Source organism: Oncorhynchus mykiss, chromosome 26 (assembly GCF_013265735.2).
Source record: "Oncorhynchus mykiss isolate Arlee chromosome 26, USDA_OmykA_1.1, whole genome shotgun sequence".
Lineage (NCBI taxonomy): Eukaryota > Metazoa > Chordata > Actinopteri > Salmoniformes > Salmonidae > Oncorhynchus > Oncorhynchus mykiss.
In genome coordinates, this window is record NC_048590.1 from 19,777,523 (window position 1) to 19,791,622 (window position 14,100).

General features: G+C 44.9%; 1 protein-coding gene across 3 annotated transcripts in view; it reads left to right on the forward strand.

Moving 5' to 3' along the window:
• itfg1 (integrin alpha FG-GAP repeat containing 1) overlaps positions 1-13,856 on the forward strand; it is a 119,731-nt gene extending 105,875 nt beyond the window's left edge. For 2 of the 3 annotated variants that reach the window (XR_002470956.2, XR_005039670.1), the window contains 5 exons: positions 4,065-4,189; positions 6,674-6,756; positions 8,993-9,110; positions 9,308-9,567; positions 12,514-13,856. Coding sequence is in view for 1 of the 3 variants with exons in the window: in XM_036963415.1 (XP_036819310.1) it covers positions 4,065-4,189; positions 6,674-6,756; positions 8,993-9,110; positions 12,514-12,573 (386 nt within the window). In the remaining 2 variants the exon portion in view is untranslated. The remainder of the gene's footprint in view (positions 1-4,064; positions 4,190-6,673; positions 6,757-8,992; positions 9,111-9,307; positions 9,568-12,513) is intronic. The other variant, XM_036963415.1, reaches the window with a different exon arrangement.
• Positions 13,857-14,100: the final 244 nt, after the last annotated feature.

Consider the following 14,100-nt stretch of genomic DNA (forward strand, 5'->3'; position numbering starts at 1 on the left):
GGAGGTGTCTCTTTGGCTAACTGTGTGTGCGTTGTGTGTATTGTACTCGCACATGTTTCTGAATTAACTTTTGGAGCTGAGGAATCCTGACTTGTTGGGTGTGATGATGTGTTCTGCTCTGTTTGCCACACAGACAAAACTCAGAGGCTCTAGAATGTGTGTGTGTGTGTGTGGTACTTTTCAACATGCTTGACACTCCTCACACCCAGATTGGAGAGAGCCTGGGAATGAGTGAATGTGATAAGCTGTGGAAGCATAAGGTTTCTTGAGTAAAACCTGCTCTTCGGGAGCTGTTTGGCTGGCTGGCTGCTCTGAATCTGTTCTGTGGTCTGAGAGGGGGATTGGAGCCTGTCAGTCATGTGCTGCAGGCTGGAGCGCCTGGCCAAGGTCTGTCTGTGTGCTCCACGGCCGCGCTGCAGGGAGATAAGACTCCCACTCCAGGCTGTAGACCGCAGCAGCTAGCCAGAATCCCCATCCCACCTCCAGCCTTCCTCCAGCACCCCCCCCCCAGTGCATTGCCTTGCTCCAGCCTCCGCACCTGCAGAGTGGCAGTCCCTAAGCCAGCTTCCTCTCTCTCTGAGTGACACATCCTCCAGCCAGCGTCCCGAGCACCACTGTGACCCCCCCCCTCACTGTCACCAGTCGCAACATGACACATCTTTTAGTTAACAACAGCCTGTCGCTAGGGTAGCTGGTTAACCTCAAAATGTCTGTCATCTACCGTCCTCTCCTCCAGACCTTACACATACTTCCTAAGAGATGGTTGTTACTTAAGCTGGGCGTGCACTAGACGATTTTGGCCCTCATTTTTAGGATTAGGGTACGTTTTTGATATCGGAGACAAAATCCCAATGTCATTGTCTACTCCGGGCCGTCACCAATGCTTGTTTAATATGAGCGGGTCAGAGACGCAATCAGAAGCCTACTGTTCCTGTCTTTGACCCATCCCAGACGCCCCGATATTGTCGAACGTTCCATTTTTTTATTTGCACAAAATCTGCAACGCTCTTGTAGTGTGAGATGTGCAACGACAACTTTTGAGAACGGTGGTCAGTAATAGGCCAATGAGAGCTCGCCAGAGAAGAAGCCAGTGAGATGATGACATTGTTCCGCATCACCCAGGATGTGTCGACTCTCCAGCCGAGGCCATGCCTGCCACTCGTATGCGTTTGTACTTGCCTTTATTAACCAAAGCCAAAGTGTCAAATCGTTTCAGCTCTGGAGTTCACGAGCGATGTTATTCAAGTCAAAATGTGTTGGCTCGATATTTCAACTCAGTATGGCAAGCGTGGATCTCTGACTGAAAACCTTTTATAAGGCTGCTTTGAGTTAACTATCTAATCACATCAAGGGAAGAATCTTGTGGCGTGTCACCCCGTCTGTGTCACATGGTTTAGTGTGCTCACCCACTACGTTAGTGAGACGGGGGGAAGAAAACACAGGAAAGAAGGTCGTTTTAAAGTGAGGATTTTGAAAGTCGAGAAGAGAGAGAGGTGCGTGTGTGTTTCTTAGTTTCAAACATTTATTACCTTGACTAAACAGATATGACCTTCCTGAGCTCGCTCTGCCATTCAGTTGGAGGGAGAAGCTGCAGTGTGTGTGTGTGTGTGTGTGTTTTGAGACAACAGTTCAGATGGGGACAAGTCAGTGCTCACACGTCTTTCTGCTGACTAGTGTGTATGTGTGTGTGTGTGTGTCTGAACCTTTGGTCCTGTGCCTGACAGTATAGATAAAGATCCTTGGGTCCGGTCCTGGTAGCCCAGTTAGAACACCCCCCCCCCCCCCCAAAAGTATTGTTTATCATCTCTTTATGCATTGTCCACGTTTAGAACCATATCACTTTATCCCAAAGAGTAATTCTGATGAAGCAATATACACCTTAATCAGGTTACTCTGTCAGTTTATGTGTTGTCTCCTCGTGTGAGTCTTCTCATTAGTGGACAAAGCCGAAACTGCAACTCCGTCCTCAGCTCTCTAGAGCCAGAAAGTAGAGCCAGGACAGTTACCCAGAATTCAAACAATATCTTAATGTACATGGATGAAGTCATTAGCTTTCCTTAGTCCTTTTTTCCAGCACGGTAACACCTCTAAACTGTGATTTTTTTTTTTTTTTACCGAACAGAGGTAGGGTGTTTTTCTTTTTAATAGTATCATTAACCCGTCTCTCCCCGCTGTAGGGTCTTGGATGCCCCCTGGTCAGAACATAATGAAACTGCACCTCATTCCCCACCACACATACATAACAGTCTTTAGAGAGTGTCCAGAGAGGACTAAATTGATTGCACACATAACATATGCGCTGAGTGTTCAAAACATTAGGAACACCTTCCTAATATTGAATTGCAGCCCCTTTTCCCCTCAGAACAGCTTTAGTTAGTCAGGGCATGGACCTTACAAGGTTTCAAAAGTGTTCCACATGGATGCTGGCCCACGTTGACTCCAATGCTTCACACAGTTGTGTCAAATTGGCTAGATGTCCTTTGGGTGGTGGATCATTCTTGATACACACGGGAAACTGTTGAGCGTGGGAAACCCACTAACCGTTGCACCTGGCACCTACTACCATACCCCGTTCAAAAGCACTTTCTTAATATTTTGTCTTGCACATTCACCCTCTGAGTGGCACACATGCACAATCCATGTCTCAACTGTCTCAAGGCTTTAAAATCGTTCTCTAACCTCTCTTGGCCCCTTTATCTACACCAGTGGTCACCAACTGGTCGATCTCCAAGGCATTCATTTGCGTGCCTTTCTTTGGTTGTTTTTTTTTTTTTTGCGTTGTTGGCGCCATTTGATTCAGCAGCCCTAACGGCGGGAAGGCAAGATGTTCCCATTTTGAACCATTTCATGTCTCTGCCTGCCCGTCAGGCCCAGATAGCAAATCAAGTGCACCTCTGGGCCTACTGCTGGCCAATCAGACAGCTCAGTTTCCTTAGAGCCATAGACTGTAAAAAGAAGCCTTGAACGTACAGCAAGGTTGGTAGAGACTCCGTGAACACAGAGAAGAGCTGCTGTTTTTATGAGTAAGTTCATGTTTTTAAGTTGTCATTCAGCACCGTCAACACTTATACTTTTTATAAGCCATAAAATGCATGTTCTCCCTACTTCCACTCACGCTACAATCAGCACTGTTCGCTATAATGAACGACTATAGCATTGTGTCAGAGTTAATACCCTGCTATTGTATCATAACGCTGATGGGAGGGATCAGTGTGGTGTCCATATTAGCAGTCAGCCTGCTGGTGTGACTCGCGCTGTGACGTGGACCTCCGAATCAGTGTCGCTACAATGGACAAGCCACTTTATTAACAGAAATGTAGACGGTACCATATTTCTACCTGTAATGATTGAAGCGATTACATTTGGCTTTTACAGCAACTGCTCTGAAGCTGCACGATGTAACCTGCTCCGTCACTGCAATCAATTACGGAAAAGCAGGAACAGGGCTCAAAATCTCTCTCTCTCTCTCACTCTCTCACTCACTCACACACTTTTATTTCAGAGGAGCTGGACTAATGGTCCTCGTTTCAAACTGTTACAATGGAGATTGGTGGAAGGTAGTATATAGATTCTCTCAAGATGGAGTTACACTTGTGCTTCACTGATAGACAGGCATTCAACCCCAGGCTTTTAGGCTCTATACTGAGGCTGTGTGTGTACATAATAGCTAGGCAGAACACAGTGTGTTTTTTTATGTGGACTGTATATATTACTATAATCAGTCATTGAAGCGTTTGCTTGCTGCACGTTGTAAATGTAAAAACAGGCTTCCATCTGAGTGTGGGTCCAGACCAGCCATGCAATCCATCCACATTTATCTTGATTTGTTGCTGTGGTGCTCTCTTTGTTTACTGTAAAGCGGGTGATTTACGTCGGCTGCGCTTGGCAGGGCCTGTGCGTGGGGCCAGTGATGGGGTGGTGGAGGGGGGGGGGGGGGGGGGGGGGGGGGGGGGGGTAGAAGCCTCTTGGCTGGGCGACGGTAGGAATAGGACGGTCTGATTTGTGTCTTTTTATGAGGCTTGTTTATGGCTCTAATGGCTCCTTTTGTTTTCCCCTCCATGCAGCGGGCCAGCTGAGCCAGTCGGCCCACCTCTCCCTGCAGCTGCCTTACACCGTCCTGGGTCTGGGGCGCAGCGCCAACTTCCTGGACCACCTGTACGTGGGTATCCCCCGGCCCCTCGGGGACAAGGTACTGGATGGTGCGCCGCAGCACTGGGGGAGGGGAGCAGAGAGGAGGGAGATGCCAGACAAAACACTGGACAGGACAGGATGCAGTAGGAGCTACAGCAGGTCTTAGTTAATGAACCATCAAAATACTTTTTCTAGTCACTGCACCCATGTGGAGAACACACCCAGAGCCACTGATGCTGACACTAACTATACTGTAGGTTGATGTAAATGCTGTACATGTTTCTTCCTGTTGCAATATGATAAGTAGATGATCTATTGTGCAGTAAATAATTTGTTATCTTCTTCGTTCCCCCACTTTTGTGCTACCTCAAACATTGGCATGTGGTGTGGGTTTGTGTGGAGCGACAGCCTTCTGTCTCTCGTATCGCAGGCCGTTTGAAATGCCGTTTGTCGGTTCCTCGATAGATTCCCCTGCACGGCTTATTTGAATTTGAGACGCCGGCTCCCGTTCCTCGCCTGTCAAAGAAAAGAACAGAGGTCTTCATCATAGCGGATTTGCATTGCAAATTTCTGCCCATACCTCACTACCTTGGGAGCGAGGCTCGTACAGAGTAAGGCATCTGAAGTACAGCAACGTGCTCTGTTATCGCTCGCACCCTTTGAGTAATGCAAGAAAATGTTTCCACAAAGGTTCACATTTCCCCACACAGCAGTTAATAAAATATAATGCTTTGTATTATGCTAACCAATTTTTACCTTCAGAGGGTGTATGGATATGGTGTGTTCAGTGCTACATACACTGAGTGCACAAAACATTAAGAACACCTGCTCTTTCCATGACATAGACTGACCAGGTGAAATCTATGATCCCTTATTGATGTCACTTGTTAAATCCACTTCAATCAGTGTAGAAGGGGAGGAGACAGGTTAAAGAAGGATTTTTAAGCCTTGAGAAAATGGTAGTTGGTGCCAGGTGCACCGGTTTGTGTCAAGAACTGCAATGCTGCTGGGTACAGTTTCCCGCGTGTATCAAGAATTGTCCACCACCCAAAGGACATCGAACCGACTTGACACAACTGTGGGGAGCATTGGAGTCATGGGCCAGCATCCCTGTGGAACAGGGGGGGGAACACAATATTAGGAAGGTGTTCCTAAAAAATGTACACATTTAATGAACAGCTGTGTGTCTGACTGTCTCTGATAGTTCCTATCTGTCTCTCTCAGGTCTTTCTTCAACCCTCCCTTTCTTCAACATTCAGGAGGCCTGTGAGGGAGTTAGGGAGGGAGGGAGAGAGAAAGAGAGGAGGAGTGTGTTCTACTTCTACTCTCCTCCTGTACACTTGTCTCAATCCCATGAGGATCCTTTCCTCCGCTCACAAGGTTTACTTCACTAATCAAGATTCCCGCTCTGCTCTCGCCTCCCAAAAAACCCACTTCACTCCCAACTTCAGAACCAGCGCTCTCCTTTGAAACGCTCTCTGAAAACCCAGAAACGCTTTCCTCCTCTAAAACGCAGGCGTCTTCTCTTAGCCAAAGCGCCGGAAGCGCAGCCTGTCACTGTCTCTCACCGCCGTTCTGCATAAACCACACTGCATTGAAGAGCAACATGTCAGGGTTAGCTTAGGAGGTTAAGAACTGCAACTTGTAATGAACTAGCACACTGTTCACAGTGCACTGACTCAAGGTGACTCATTCCAGTTCGCCATTATTCTCCTTTAACCTAACAATCACTAGCAACTGGCAAATCAAAATCCCTGAATCTGCAGCTCTGAATCGCTATGAGTCTTTGCCTTACATAGTATATGCATCGCTGAGCGATGTAGGTGTGTCACTCACTTCTATTGACATTTCTCAGTGTCAGGACGGAGTCATATGCGTGGCTTCCTAACCCACACAACCCTCAGCATTGTAACGATAGTCCAGCTAATGGGACTGTAGGAAGTAGGCTGACACCAGGGGGATACTTCAGCAGACCTCATTTATTTAATTTATTAGCCTGTCTGTGTTTTAAATGCATGGCTTTTAAATAGCTCGGGTATAGGTAGCTGAAACCCCTGGGCTCTCATTAGGGTGGTTCTGGGTAAACGAGGACGCAAAGTACCGGCGGCACACACTGCGTGTGCGTCTGCGTGCGTGAGCGAGCAAGTGTGTTTTCCTTATCCCTTAATGTTGCCAAATGATAGATGTGTGGTCGGAAATGAGTCTCTCTTCCCTAGAGGACTCTGTGAGAAAGATGAATTTAACGTTTGCCAGTGATTGCCATCCAGTAGCAACTTGAAGAGGGGAAAATTACCTTTTGTAATTAATATAGAAGCTGGCTTTGAAAAGCTTTTGAGCTTGATCTTCATAGAATGAAGTTTCTTAAACTCTGAAGCCGGAGAGCAGTAGTGCAGTATAGGAAATGACTCAGGCCCTACATTGAATCTGCACTGAGAAGTATGGGATATATTGCCTGCTTTGAACTAGACTTTTTCCATTATTGCCCCTTCATTCTGCCTCCCCTAGGCACTAATAACATAGTTTCTCTGTTTCTGCATTGCAGGATGTGAGGAAGCAGGAGTGGACAGCCATCATCCCCAACTCGCAGCTCATAGTCATTCCATACCCACACAACGAGCCCCGCAGGTACACACACACACACACACACACACACACACACACTCATACATCTGTACTTGGGACACCCACAAACATGCCCAGGCCATGTTTCCATTGGTTTTCTGTGTCATTCACATGTAGTTCTACCCCCAGGAGTGCCAGCAGATGGCAGAACCCCCCCCTCTCTCTCTCTCTCCGTATGGCCAGCTAACACATTCTCTCACCAACACATGGAAGACACACACTCTGACAAAAGCTTGCACTTGCATATACAGTGCCTTCGAAAAGTATTCAGACCCCTTAACTTATTCTAAAATGGATTCAATTATTTGTTTCCCTCATCAATCTACACACAATACCCCATAATGACAAAGCGGAAACAGGTTTTTAGACATTTTTGCAAATGTTTTTACATAAGTATTCAGACCCGTTGCTATGAGACTTGAAATTGAGCTCGGGTGTATCCTGTTTCCATTGATCATCCTTGAGATGTTTCTACAACTTGACTGGAGTCCACCTGTGGTAAATTAAATTGATTGGACATGATTTGGAAAGGGCCTTGGTCAAGGAGGTGGCCAAGAACCCGATGGTCACTTTGACAGAGCTCCAGAGTTCCTCTGTGGAGATGGTTGTCCTTCTGGAAGGTTCTCCCATCTATGCAGCACTCCACCAATCAGGCCTTTATGGTAGAGTGGCCAGACGGAAGCCACTCCTCAGTAAAAGGCACATGACAGCCCGCTTGGAGTTTGCCAAAAGGCACCTAAAGACTCTCAGACCATGAGAAACAAGATGCTCTGGTGTGATGAAACCAAGAGGAAACCTGGCACCATCCCTACGGTGAAGCATGGTGGTGGCGATGTTGTGGAGATGTTTTTCAGCGGCAGGGACTGGGAGACTAGTCAGGATCGAGGGAAAGATGAACGGAACAAAGTACAGAGAGATCCTTGATGAGAACCTGCTCCAGAGTGCTCAGGACCTCAGACTGGGGCAAAGGTTCACCTTCCAACAGGACAACGACCCAAAGCACACAGCCACAACAACGCAGGAGTGGCTTTGGGACAAGTCGGGAATGTCCTTGGGTGGCCCAGCAAGAGCCCGGACTTGAACCCGATCAAACATCTCTGGAGAGACCTGGAAAAAAAGATGTGCAGCAATGCTCCCCATCTAACCTGACCGAGCTTGAGATCTGTAGAGAAGAGTGGGACAAACTCCCCAAAAAACAGATGTGCCAAGCTTGTAATGTCATACCCAAGAAGACTCGAGGCAGTAATTGCTGCCAAAGGTACTTCAACAAAGTACTGTGTAAAGAGTCTGAATACTTATGTAAAATGTTATATTTCAGTTTTTTATTTTTCAAACATTTGCAAAAAAAACTGTTTTTGCTTTGTCATTATGGGGTATGGTTTGTAGATTGATGAGGGAAAATACATATATTTATTCAATTTTAGAATAAGGCTGTAAGGTAACAAAATGTGGAAAGAATCAAGGGGTCTGAATACTTTCCGAATGCACTGTATATAGCTACTACACTAACTTATTACTCAGAAAAACACACCCACATTAGGTAGATGCATACATCATGTACTGTTCCTACATTATCGTGAATGCTCAGTGTATAGCTGTGTAAAGAAGGTGTTTTCAGTCTCATAATGTTTATTGGGCACAGGTTAACGCAACATATTGTGTCTAATTTTGTGTCCTACGTTGCTATTGGTAGTTTTTGTTTTCACCACTAATATTTAATGTGTTTATTAGTTCTGATAGAATGTCTTAATGAAGTTCTCTCACGAGGTTTTTTTGATTCATATTTGAGCAGATGTATTGTTCTTCAGCCATTTAATGTAGAATAATATTGTATCTCCACAATCTGGGCCTGTTCTTGTTTTTAGTCAAACCGTTCAAATGAACTCTCCGTTCTTTTCAATAGTCATAAAATATGTGCATCGAAAGACTGTAAAATGAGCTTGTCATTGTTTGTTTTTGATCTTATTGAAATGGTTCATCTCTGACGGGGATGTAGCATTTCTCGATTCGTTTTGACCTGACACGTCATACTTTCAGGGTATTTTCATATTTTGTGATTACAGGAACTTTAGTGTCAAATAACACCTCTGATAATTCAAAATATGCCAAATTATAGCACGTTGACTCTTACGTTCTGATAGGGTTGGAAGAGATGAGAGACGTGCCTTTTTTGAACGAGTTTCACGTCACGTAGTAGTTGACACGCTCGTTCTCTCTCTCTACCCTTTCCCTGTTTTAGTTGGAGTGCGAAATTATATCTGACCCCCAGTAACATAGTCCTGCTGACCGCCATCGCTCTGAGCGGAGTGTGTGTGTTCATCCTGGTCATCATTGGCAGCCTCCACTGGCAGGAGAAGGTAAGAACGGAATGACACAAATACGTCGCTTACACCGTTTATCGTCGTCATTATCATCACTTGCTGTTTTAATCGATAGTAATGAGCACCATCAACCTCCTCTCTTCCCCTTCATTATTAGCTGTACTGTCTTGTCATTTTTCCTCTTCTTCCTTGCATTCCTCCTCACTATCCTCTCCTCCCCCTCCTCTTAATAGCCTGAGCCAAAGCCGGTTATGTTCTGGTCAGAGCAGTGTGTGTCCTCTCTCATCCTCCCCACCATTGCCAGTCCATAGTATCTGGTGGGGGTCTTCTCTTCTCCTGGCCCTAGGGGGTTGCTGGGGAGCTCTGGTGCTCGTCCAGAGAGCAGGAGACCCGCTGTGGGAACAGGGCTCACTCGGAGAGGAACAGATGGGTCAGAACCAGCAGATGGGCCCTGTCCTCTAGCCTCCCACAGAGCTCCAGCACGGCTGTTAGAGTGAGGACGCTCGGCTGTAATTGCTTTTGTTTTGCCCCTTCAGCATATCAAATATTTTGTTCGTAATCCCTGTAAATATGTCCTTTAGGGAGTGTGTGTGTGTTGGTTGTCTTGCTACATTCCTGTGGGTGTTTGTGAATTTTACATAGAGTTTTAAGGTAATCATGTATTGTTTGAATTTCGCAAACTTGTGCTCATTTGCATGTGTTTGCATGCAACTGTTGCCGACATGCATGTGTGGTGTGTGTCCAGCCTACCGTGCACACACCACGGAGCGATTCATCCCCATCCCAGTACAGCCGTGGCTGGTCTGTTTCTCCATCGAGCGAGGCCGAGCAACGTTGGCGTCTTCTCAAAGCCATCTGCTGTGGGTGCTTTATAATGCACGCAGGAAGCCATAATTGCTCTCCGCTCAGGGAACTGTTCCGGGAACACTAGCTTCATTGGAGTTGACTCTGCATTGAATAAACATGTTTGGCTCCATATCTGAGGAACTGAGCCCAGCAATTATATTTTAGCAGAAAGCGAGCGAGGCAGAGGCATGGCTCCTTGTCCGTTGTTGATTAGAGGTTGATTGACTGATAATGTTCATGATGGCCAAGGTAATGGGAGCTCAGGTAATAGCTAGCTGTTCATTTGTTTAGATGATCTGTACTTCAGTTCAGAGCCCCCTTCATTTTCATAGATACAGGTAACTGCCAAAATAAAGGAAACACCAACATAGCGTGACTTAGTAAGGTGTTGGGTCACCACGAGCCAGAACAGCTTCAATGCACCTTGGCAGAGATTCTGGAACTTTATTGGAGGGATGCGACATCATTCTTCCACGAGAAATTCCATGATTTGGTGTTTTGTTGAGGGTGGTGGAAAATGCTGTCTCGGGCACCGCTCAATGATCTCCTAGTTGTGTTCAATTGGTTTGAGATCTGGTGATTGAGACGGCCGTGGCATATGGTTTACATTTTCTTCATGCTCATCAAACCATCCATTGACCACGTTGTGCCCTGTGGATGGGGGCATTGTCATCCAATGGGGGCATAGCCATGGTAGCCAAAATAATGGCCTGCCCAGCATGTTTAAACATGATCATTTTCATGATTAATACATGTTTTATACATTGCTTAATTAACTCATGTGCCACACCTGTGTGGAAGCACCTGCTTTTAATATACTTTGCATCCCTTATTTAATCAAGTGTTTCCATTATTTTGGCAGTTACCTTTATATCTGCTTCATGTTATTACTGTTGCAGCTGATGAGTCACATCTTTTGAATCTGCATCCTGTTTTTGTGTCAGTATGACATCTCAGTTCTTGTGAGGCTGTGTGTTTTTGTTCCTGTTGTATTGGGATGGCCGACATCTCCGCTGTGGTGGGTCTTTTTGAGCGTGGGTACCTGCCTTTGTTTGCTTTTAATGGGGGAGGGTCGTGACCCATTGTCATCTTTTTGTCTAGTCGGGTGTGCCATATGCATTGTAAGTGTGCTTGCCTTGAAGTCATATCTGAGCCCGGCTGCTGCTGAGTGCTCCTGTTCTATCTGACTCACTCTGCCCAGCACAATAACACACCATCATTGAAGGGGCTCTCTTAGATAAGAGAGTCTAACCTTTCACGCAGGGGAAAATAGCATTTGGAGAGAAATAATCTCCATAAACCTTTCCATTTGCATTGCGGTATGGGGTTGACCAGGTCACGGTGCGATGGGTGATTTACTTTTCATATTTACGCTGACCCCTGCTATTTGTTCCACAAATCTCAATGATCAAATAGACGTCAGAGGCTGGTTGGAGAAACAGTGCCTCCTGCAACAGCCGAGACTGGCTCAGGAAGTGTTGTTAGAACACTGTTAACGATAAGAAAGCTTGTCGAAATTTGAATAAAACTGCTTTCTCTGTTTTGGCCTAGCTGTAAATCTGAGAGGTATTTTGGATTCTCTTTACTTATCCGATAACTTTGGTTTCATGCCTGAGGAATCAATCAGTGTTTGTTTGAGCCATTTGTATTTTGGTGTGGGTTTAAACAGAATGCAGGGTTTTTCAGAGCAGTGAAGGGTGCATTATGCCTCCGCGTTGCATAATGCATACATTGTGACAAAGGTCTTCTTTTATGCTTAGTTTAAAGCCCCATAGCCTTAGCACAGAGTATGGATAGGTTACAGCATACAGTAGACCTCTCAAATAGGTCAAGTTATCGTGTTACTGAACTTCACATTCAATCAGGAGGTTTCAGACCCTTCCATAAATGACACTGAGGATATCGCGCACGGAATAACGACACAATTATATCCCCTGAACACTCAATTATTTTGTGTTCCTACATCACAGTGAAATAGAAATATTGACAGGATTTACAAGCCAGTTCACTGAATGAGACCTGAGGAGCGTATAAAAGTATGTTCATGTACTGTGTACACACCATAAGAACAAGTGGAAGTAACTGAACACTCAGTCCTAAAGACAGTCTGCTCCCTTAAGTCCTGAGCAACACAGACACGGCCGACAGACTCTCTGCTTAGATGTCGGTGTCCTCCATCAGGACTGTCTGTCGTATGGCGAGTAGTTCCAGAACACATCTGTCAGCTTCATCTCCGCTGCATTTTTGAAGCTTCCCCTTTTTTTTTCATCATACGTGCCTTTTATGTGCTGTTGTCAAGAGAAAGCTCAAAAATAAACGTGAATGATCCTGATGAATCCGCAGAGGGTACGTAATCGTACGTGGAAGTGAGATCCCGTTAACACTTGCAATAATGATTGCCTGTCTCAGATTGTAGCCATGACCACTCAGTAGGTCTGCCGGTTTCATTACAATTCTATAATGATGTCAGCCCCACCTCTCTCTCTCTCTCTCTCTCTCTCTCTCTCTCTCCCTCCATCACTGACTGTTAGACTCTGCTTGTCTGTGTTGGTCTGACTCGTGACCCCTGACCATTGCCCTGTGTGGGTTTCAGAAAGCGGACGACCGGGAGAAGAGACAGGAAGCACACCGGTTCCATTTTGATGCCATGTGAAGGAGCACAGGAAGAGATGGACCATGGGAAAAAAAGTCATGCCAGCTTTCTGTTTTATTTATTTATTTATGTTTGCTGGTCGATGGAATTGTTTATTTATTTGATCCTCTCGGGCTCTTGACGATGAGCCATTTAAAGTGTTTATATATCCATTAGACATTATCAAATGTAAAAGAGACAGACAGGTTACTTCTGGTATACTTGCACATTTCAAGGGCCAAAATGATGGATGAACTCAAATCTAAACAGGACTACTGAGTGAAATTACACTGAGTTATATCCCAGTTTACTTTTTTATTCAATGGTTTGGCTCAGCTCATTATGTATGGTTGTCAAATGGGCACTAACAGTTTACGTCATGAATTTTGCAATAATGTTCAATCCAAGCCATCCTGATCTGCAAAACACATTACCGATGTGTTTGTTTTGGGGGAAGCATTGCTATTGTAATTCTACTTGAATATTTATGTCTGTAAACCCATTGTCTTCCTGTATGTCAATCTGCAAAGGTTATTGTTTTCCGTGGACTGTTATAGTGAGATCTTACACATAGAGTCCACTGACCCAAACAGGGTATTTACGCTGGATGCATCCATTGTGCTCTACTGTATATAATGCACATAGTACATGGTCCATAATGAGGGGTTACTGTATGTGTCAAGTTCATTATGTATTTTTCCTCTCCTTTTTTCAAATTCCCCTCCAAATCCCTGACACAATGTCTTATCCTTGTTTGACCTCTCCCACTCTCCCACTGCCGTCACTCACAGTGGTCTTGGAATGGCCTGTACTACTGACGCCTCTGGTTTGGTCACATCCTTCGCTTTTTAGTCTTTCTCACTCTTAATAATCGTGTTTGTCTCGCATGATAAACACAGTGTGTTCTTGGGGTTTCAAACACTTATGTGTTCATTAAAAACGTACATGAAACTGTGGCGGTCAACTGAAGAATGGTCCACACAACACTTAAACTACTTCTACTTACAAGGGGAAATATGTTTGTTCATTAACCAACAGAAAGTGCAATCATCAATATTATCACCAATGTCAAGTTTCTTCTATTAATCATTCTATTTCATTTGGAATTAAAGTGGGGCACATGCTATCATCTCATGTCTGTGGTTTAAATAATGATTGATAGTGATCAGTCTAATTGATTGTATTTTTGTGTTTGTGTGTGGATTGTGTTTATAATCGGAAATGTTCAACTGAAGTATGATCATTTCTGTTGAGAATGTTTATGGGATGATGGGTTGAAAATTAAAAGTGTTTATCGTGCTTAATTCATGGTGGTTCTCACTTGTTTTGAATTCATTTAAATGTATTTCCGTCTCACTTTTGCCTTCCGTTTCATAGACTGGCACGTCCATCCGAAAAATGGAATTATCCTAGTGAGCTGATGACCAAAGAAACGATTGGAAGTGACAACTTGGCATAGCCTACAGTTTTGAGTTCTTTTTAGCTCATGTAGCGTAATGTATTGCAATCTGGCACTTATGGTAAAATGGTAGTCTAATAAAATGGCAG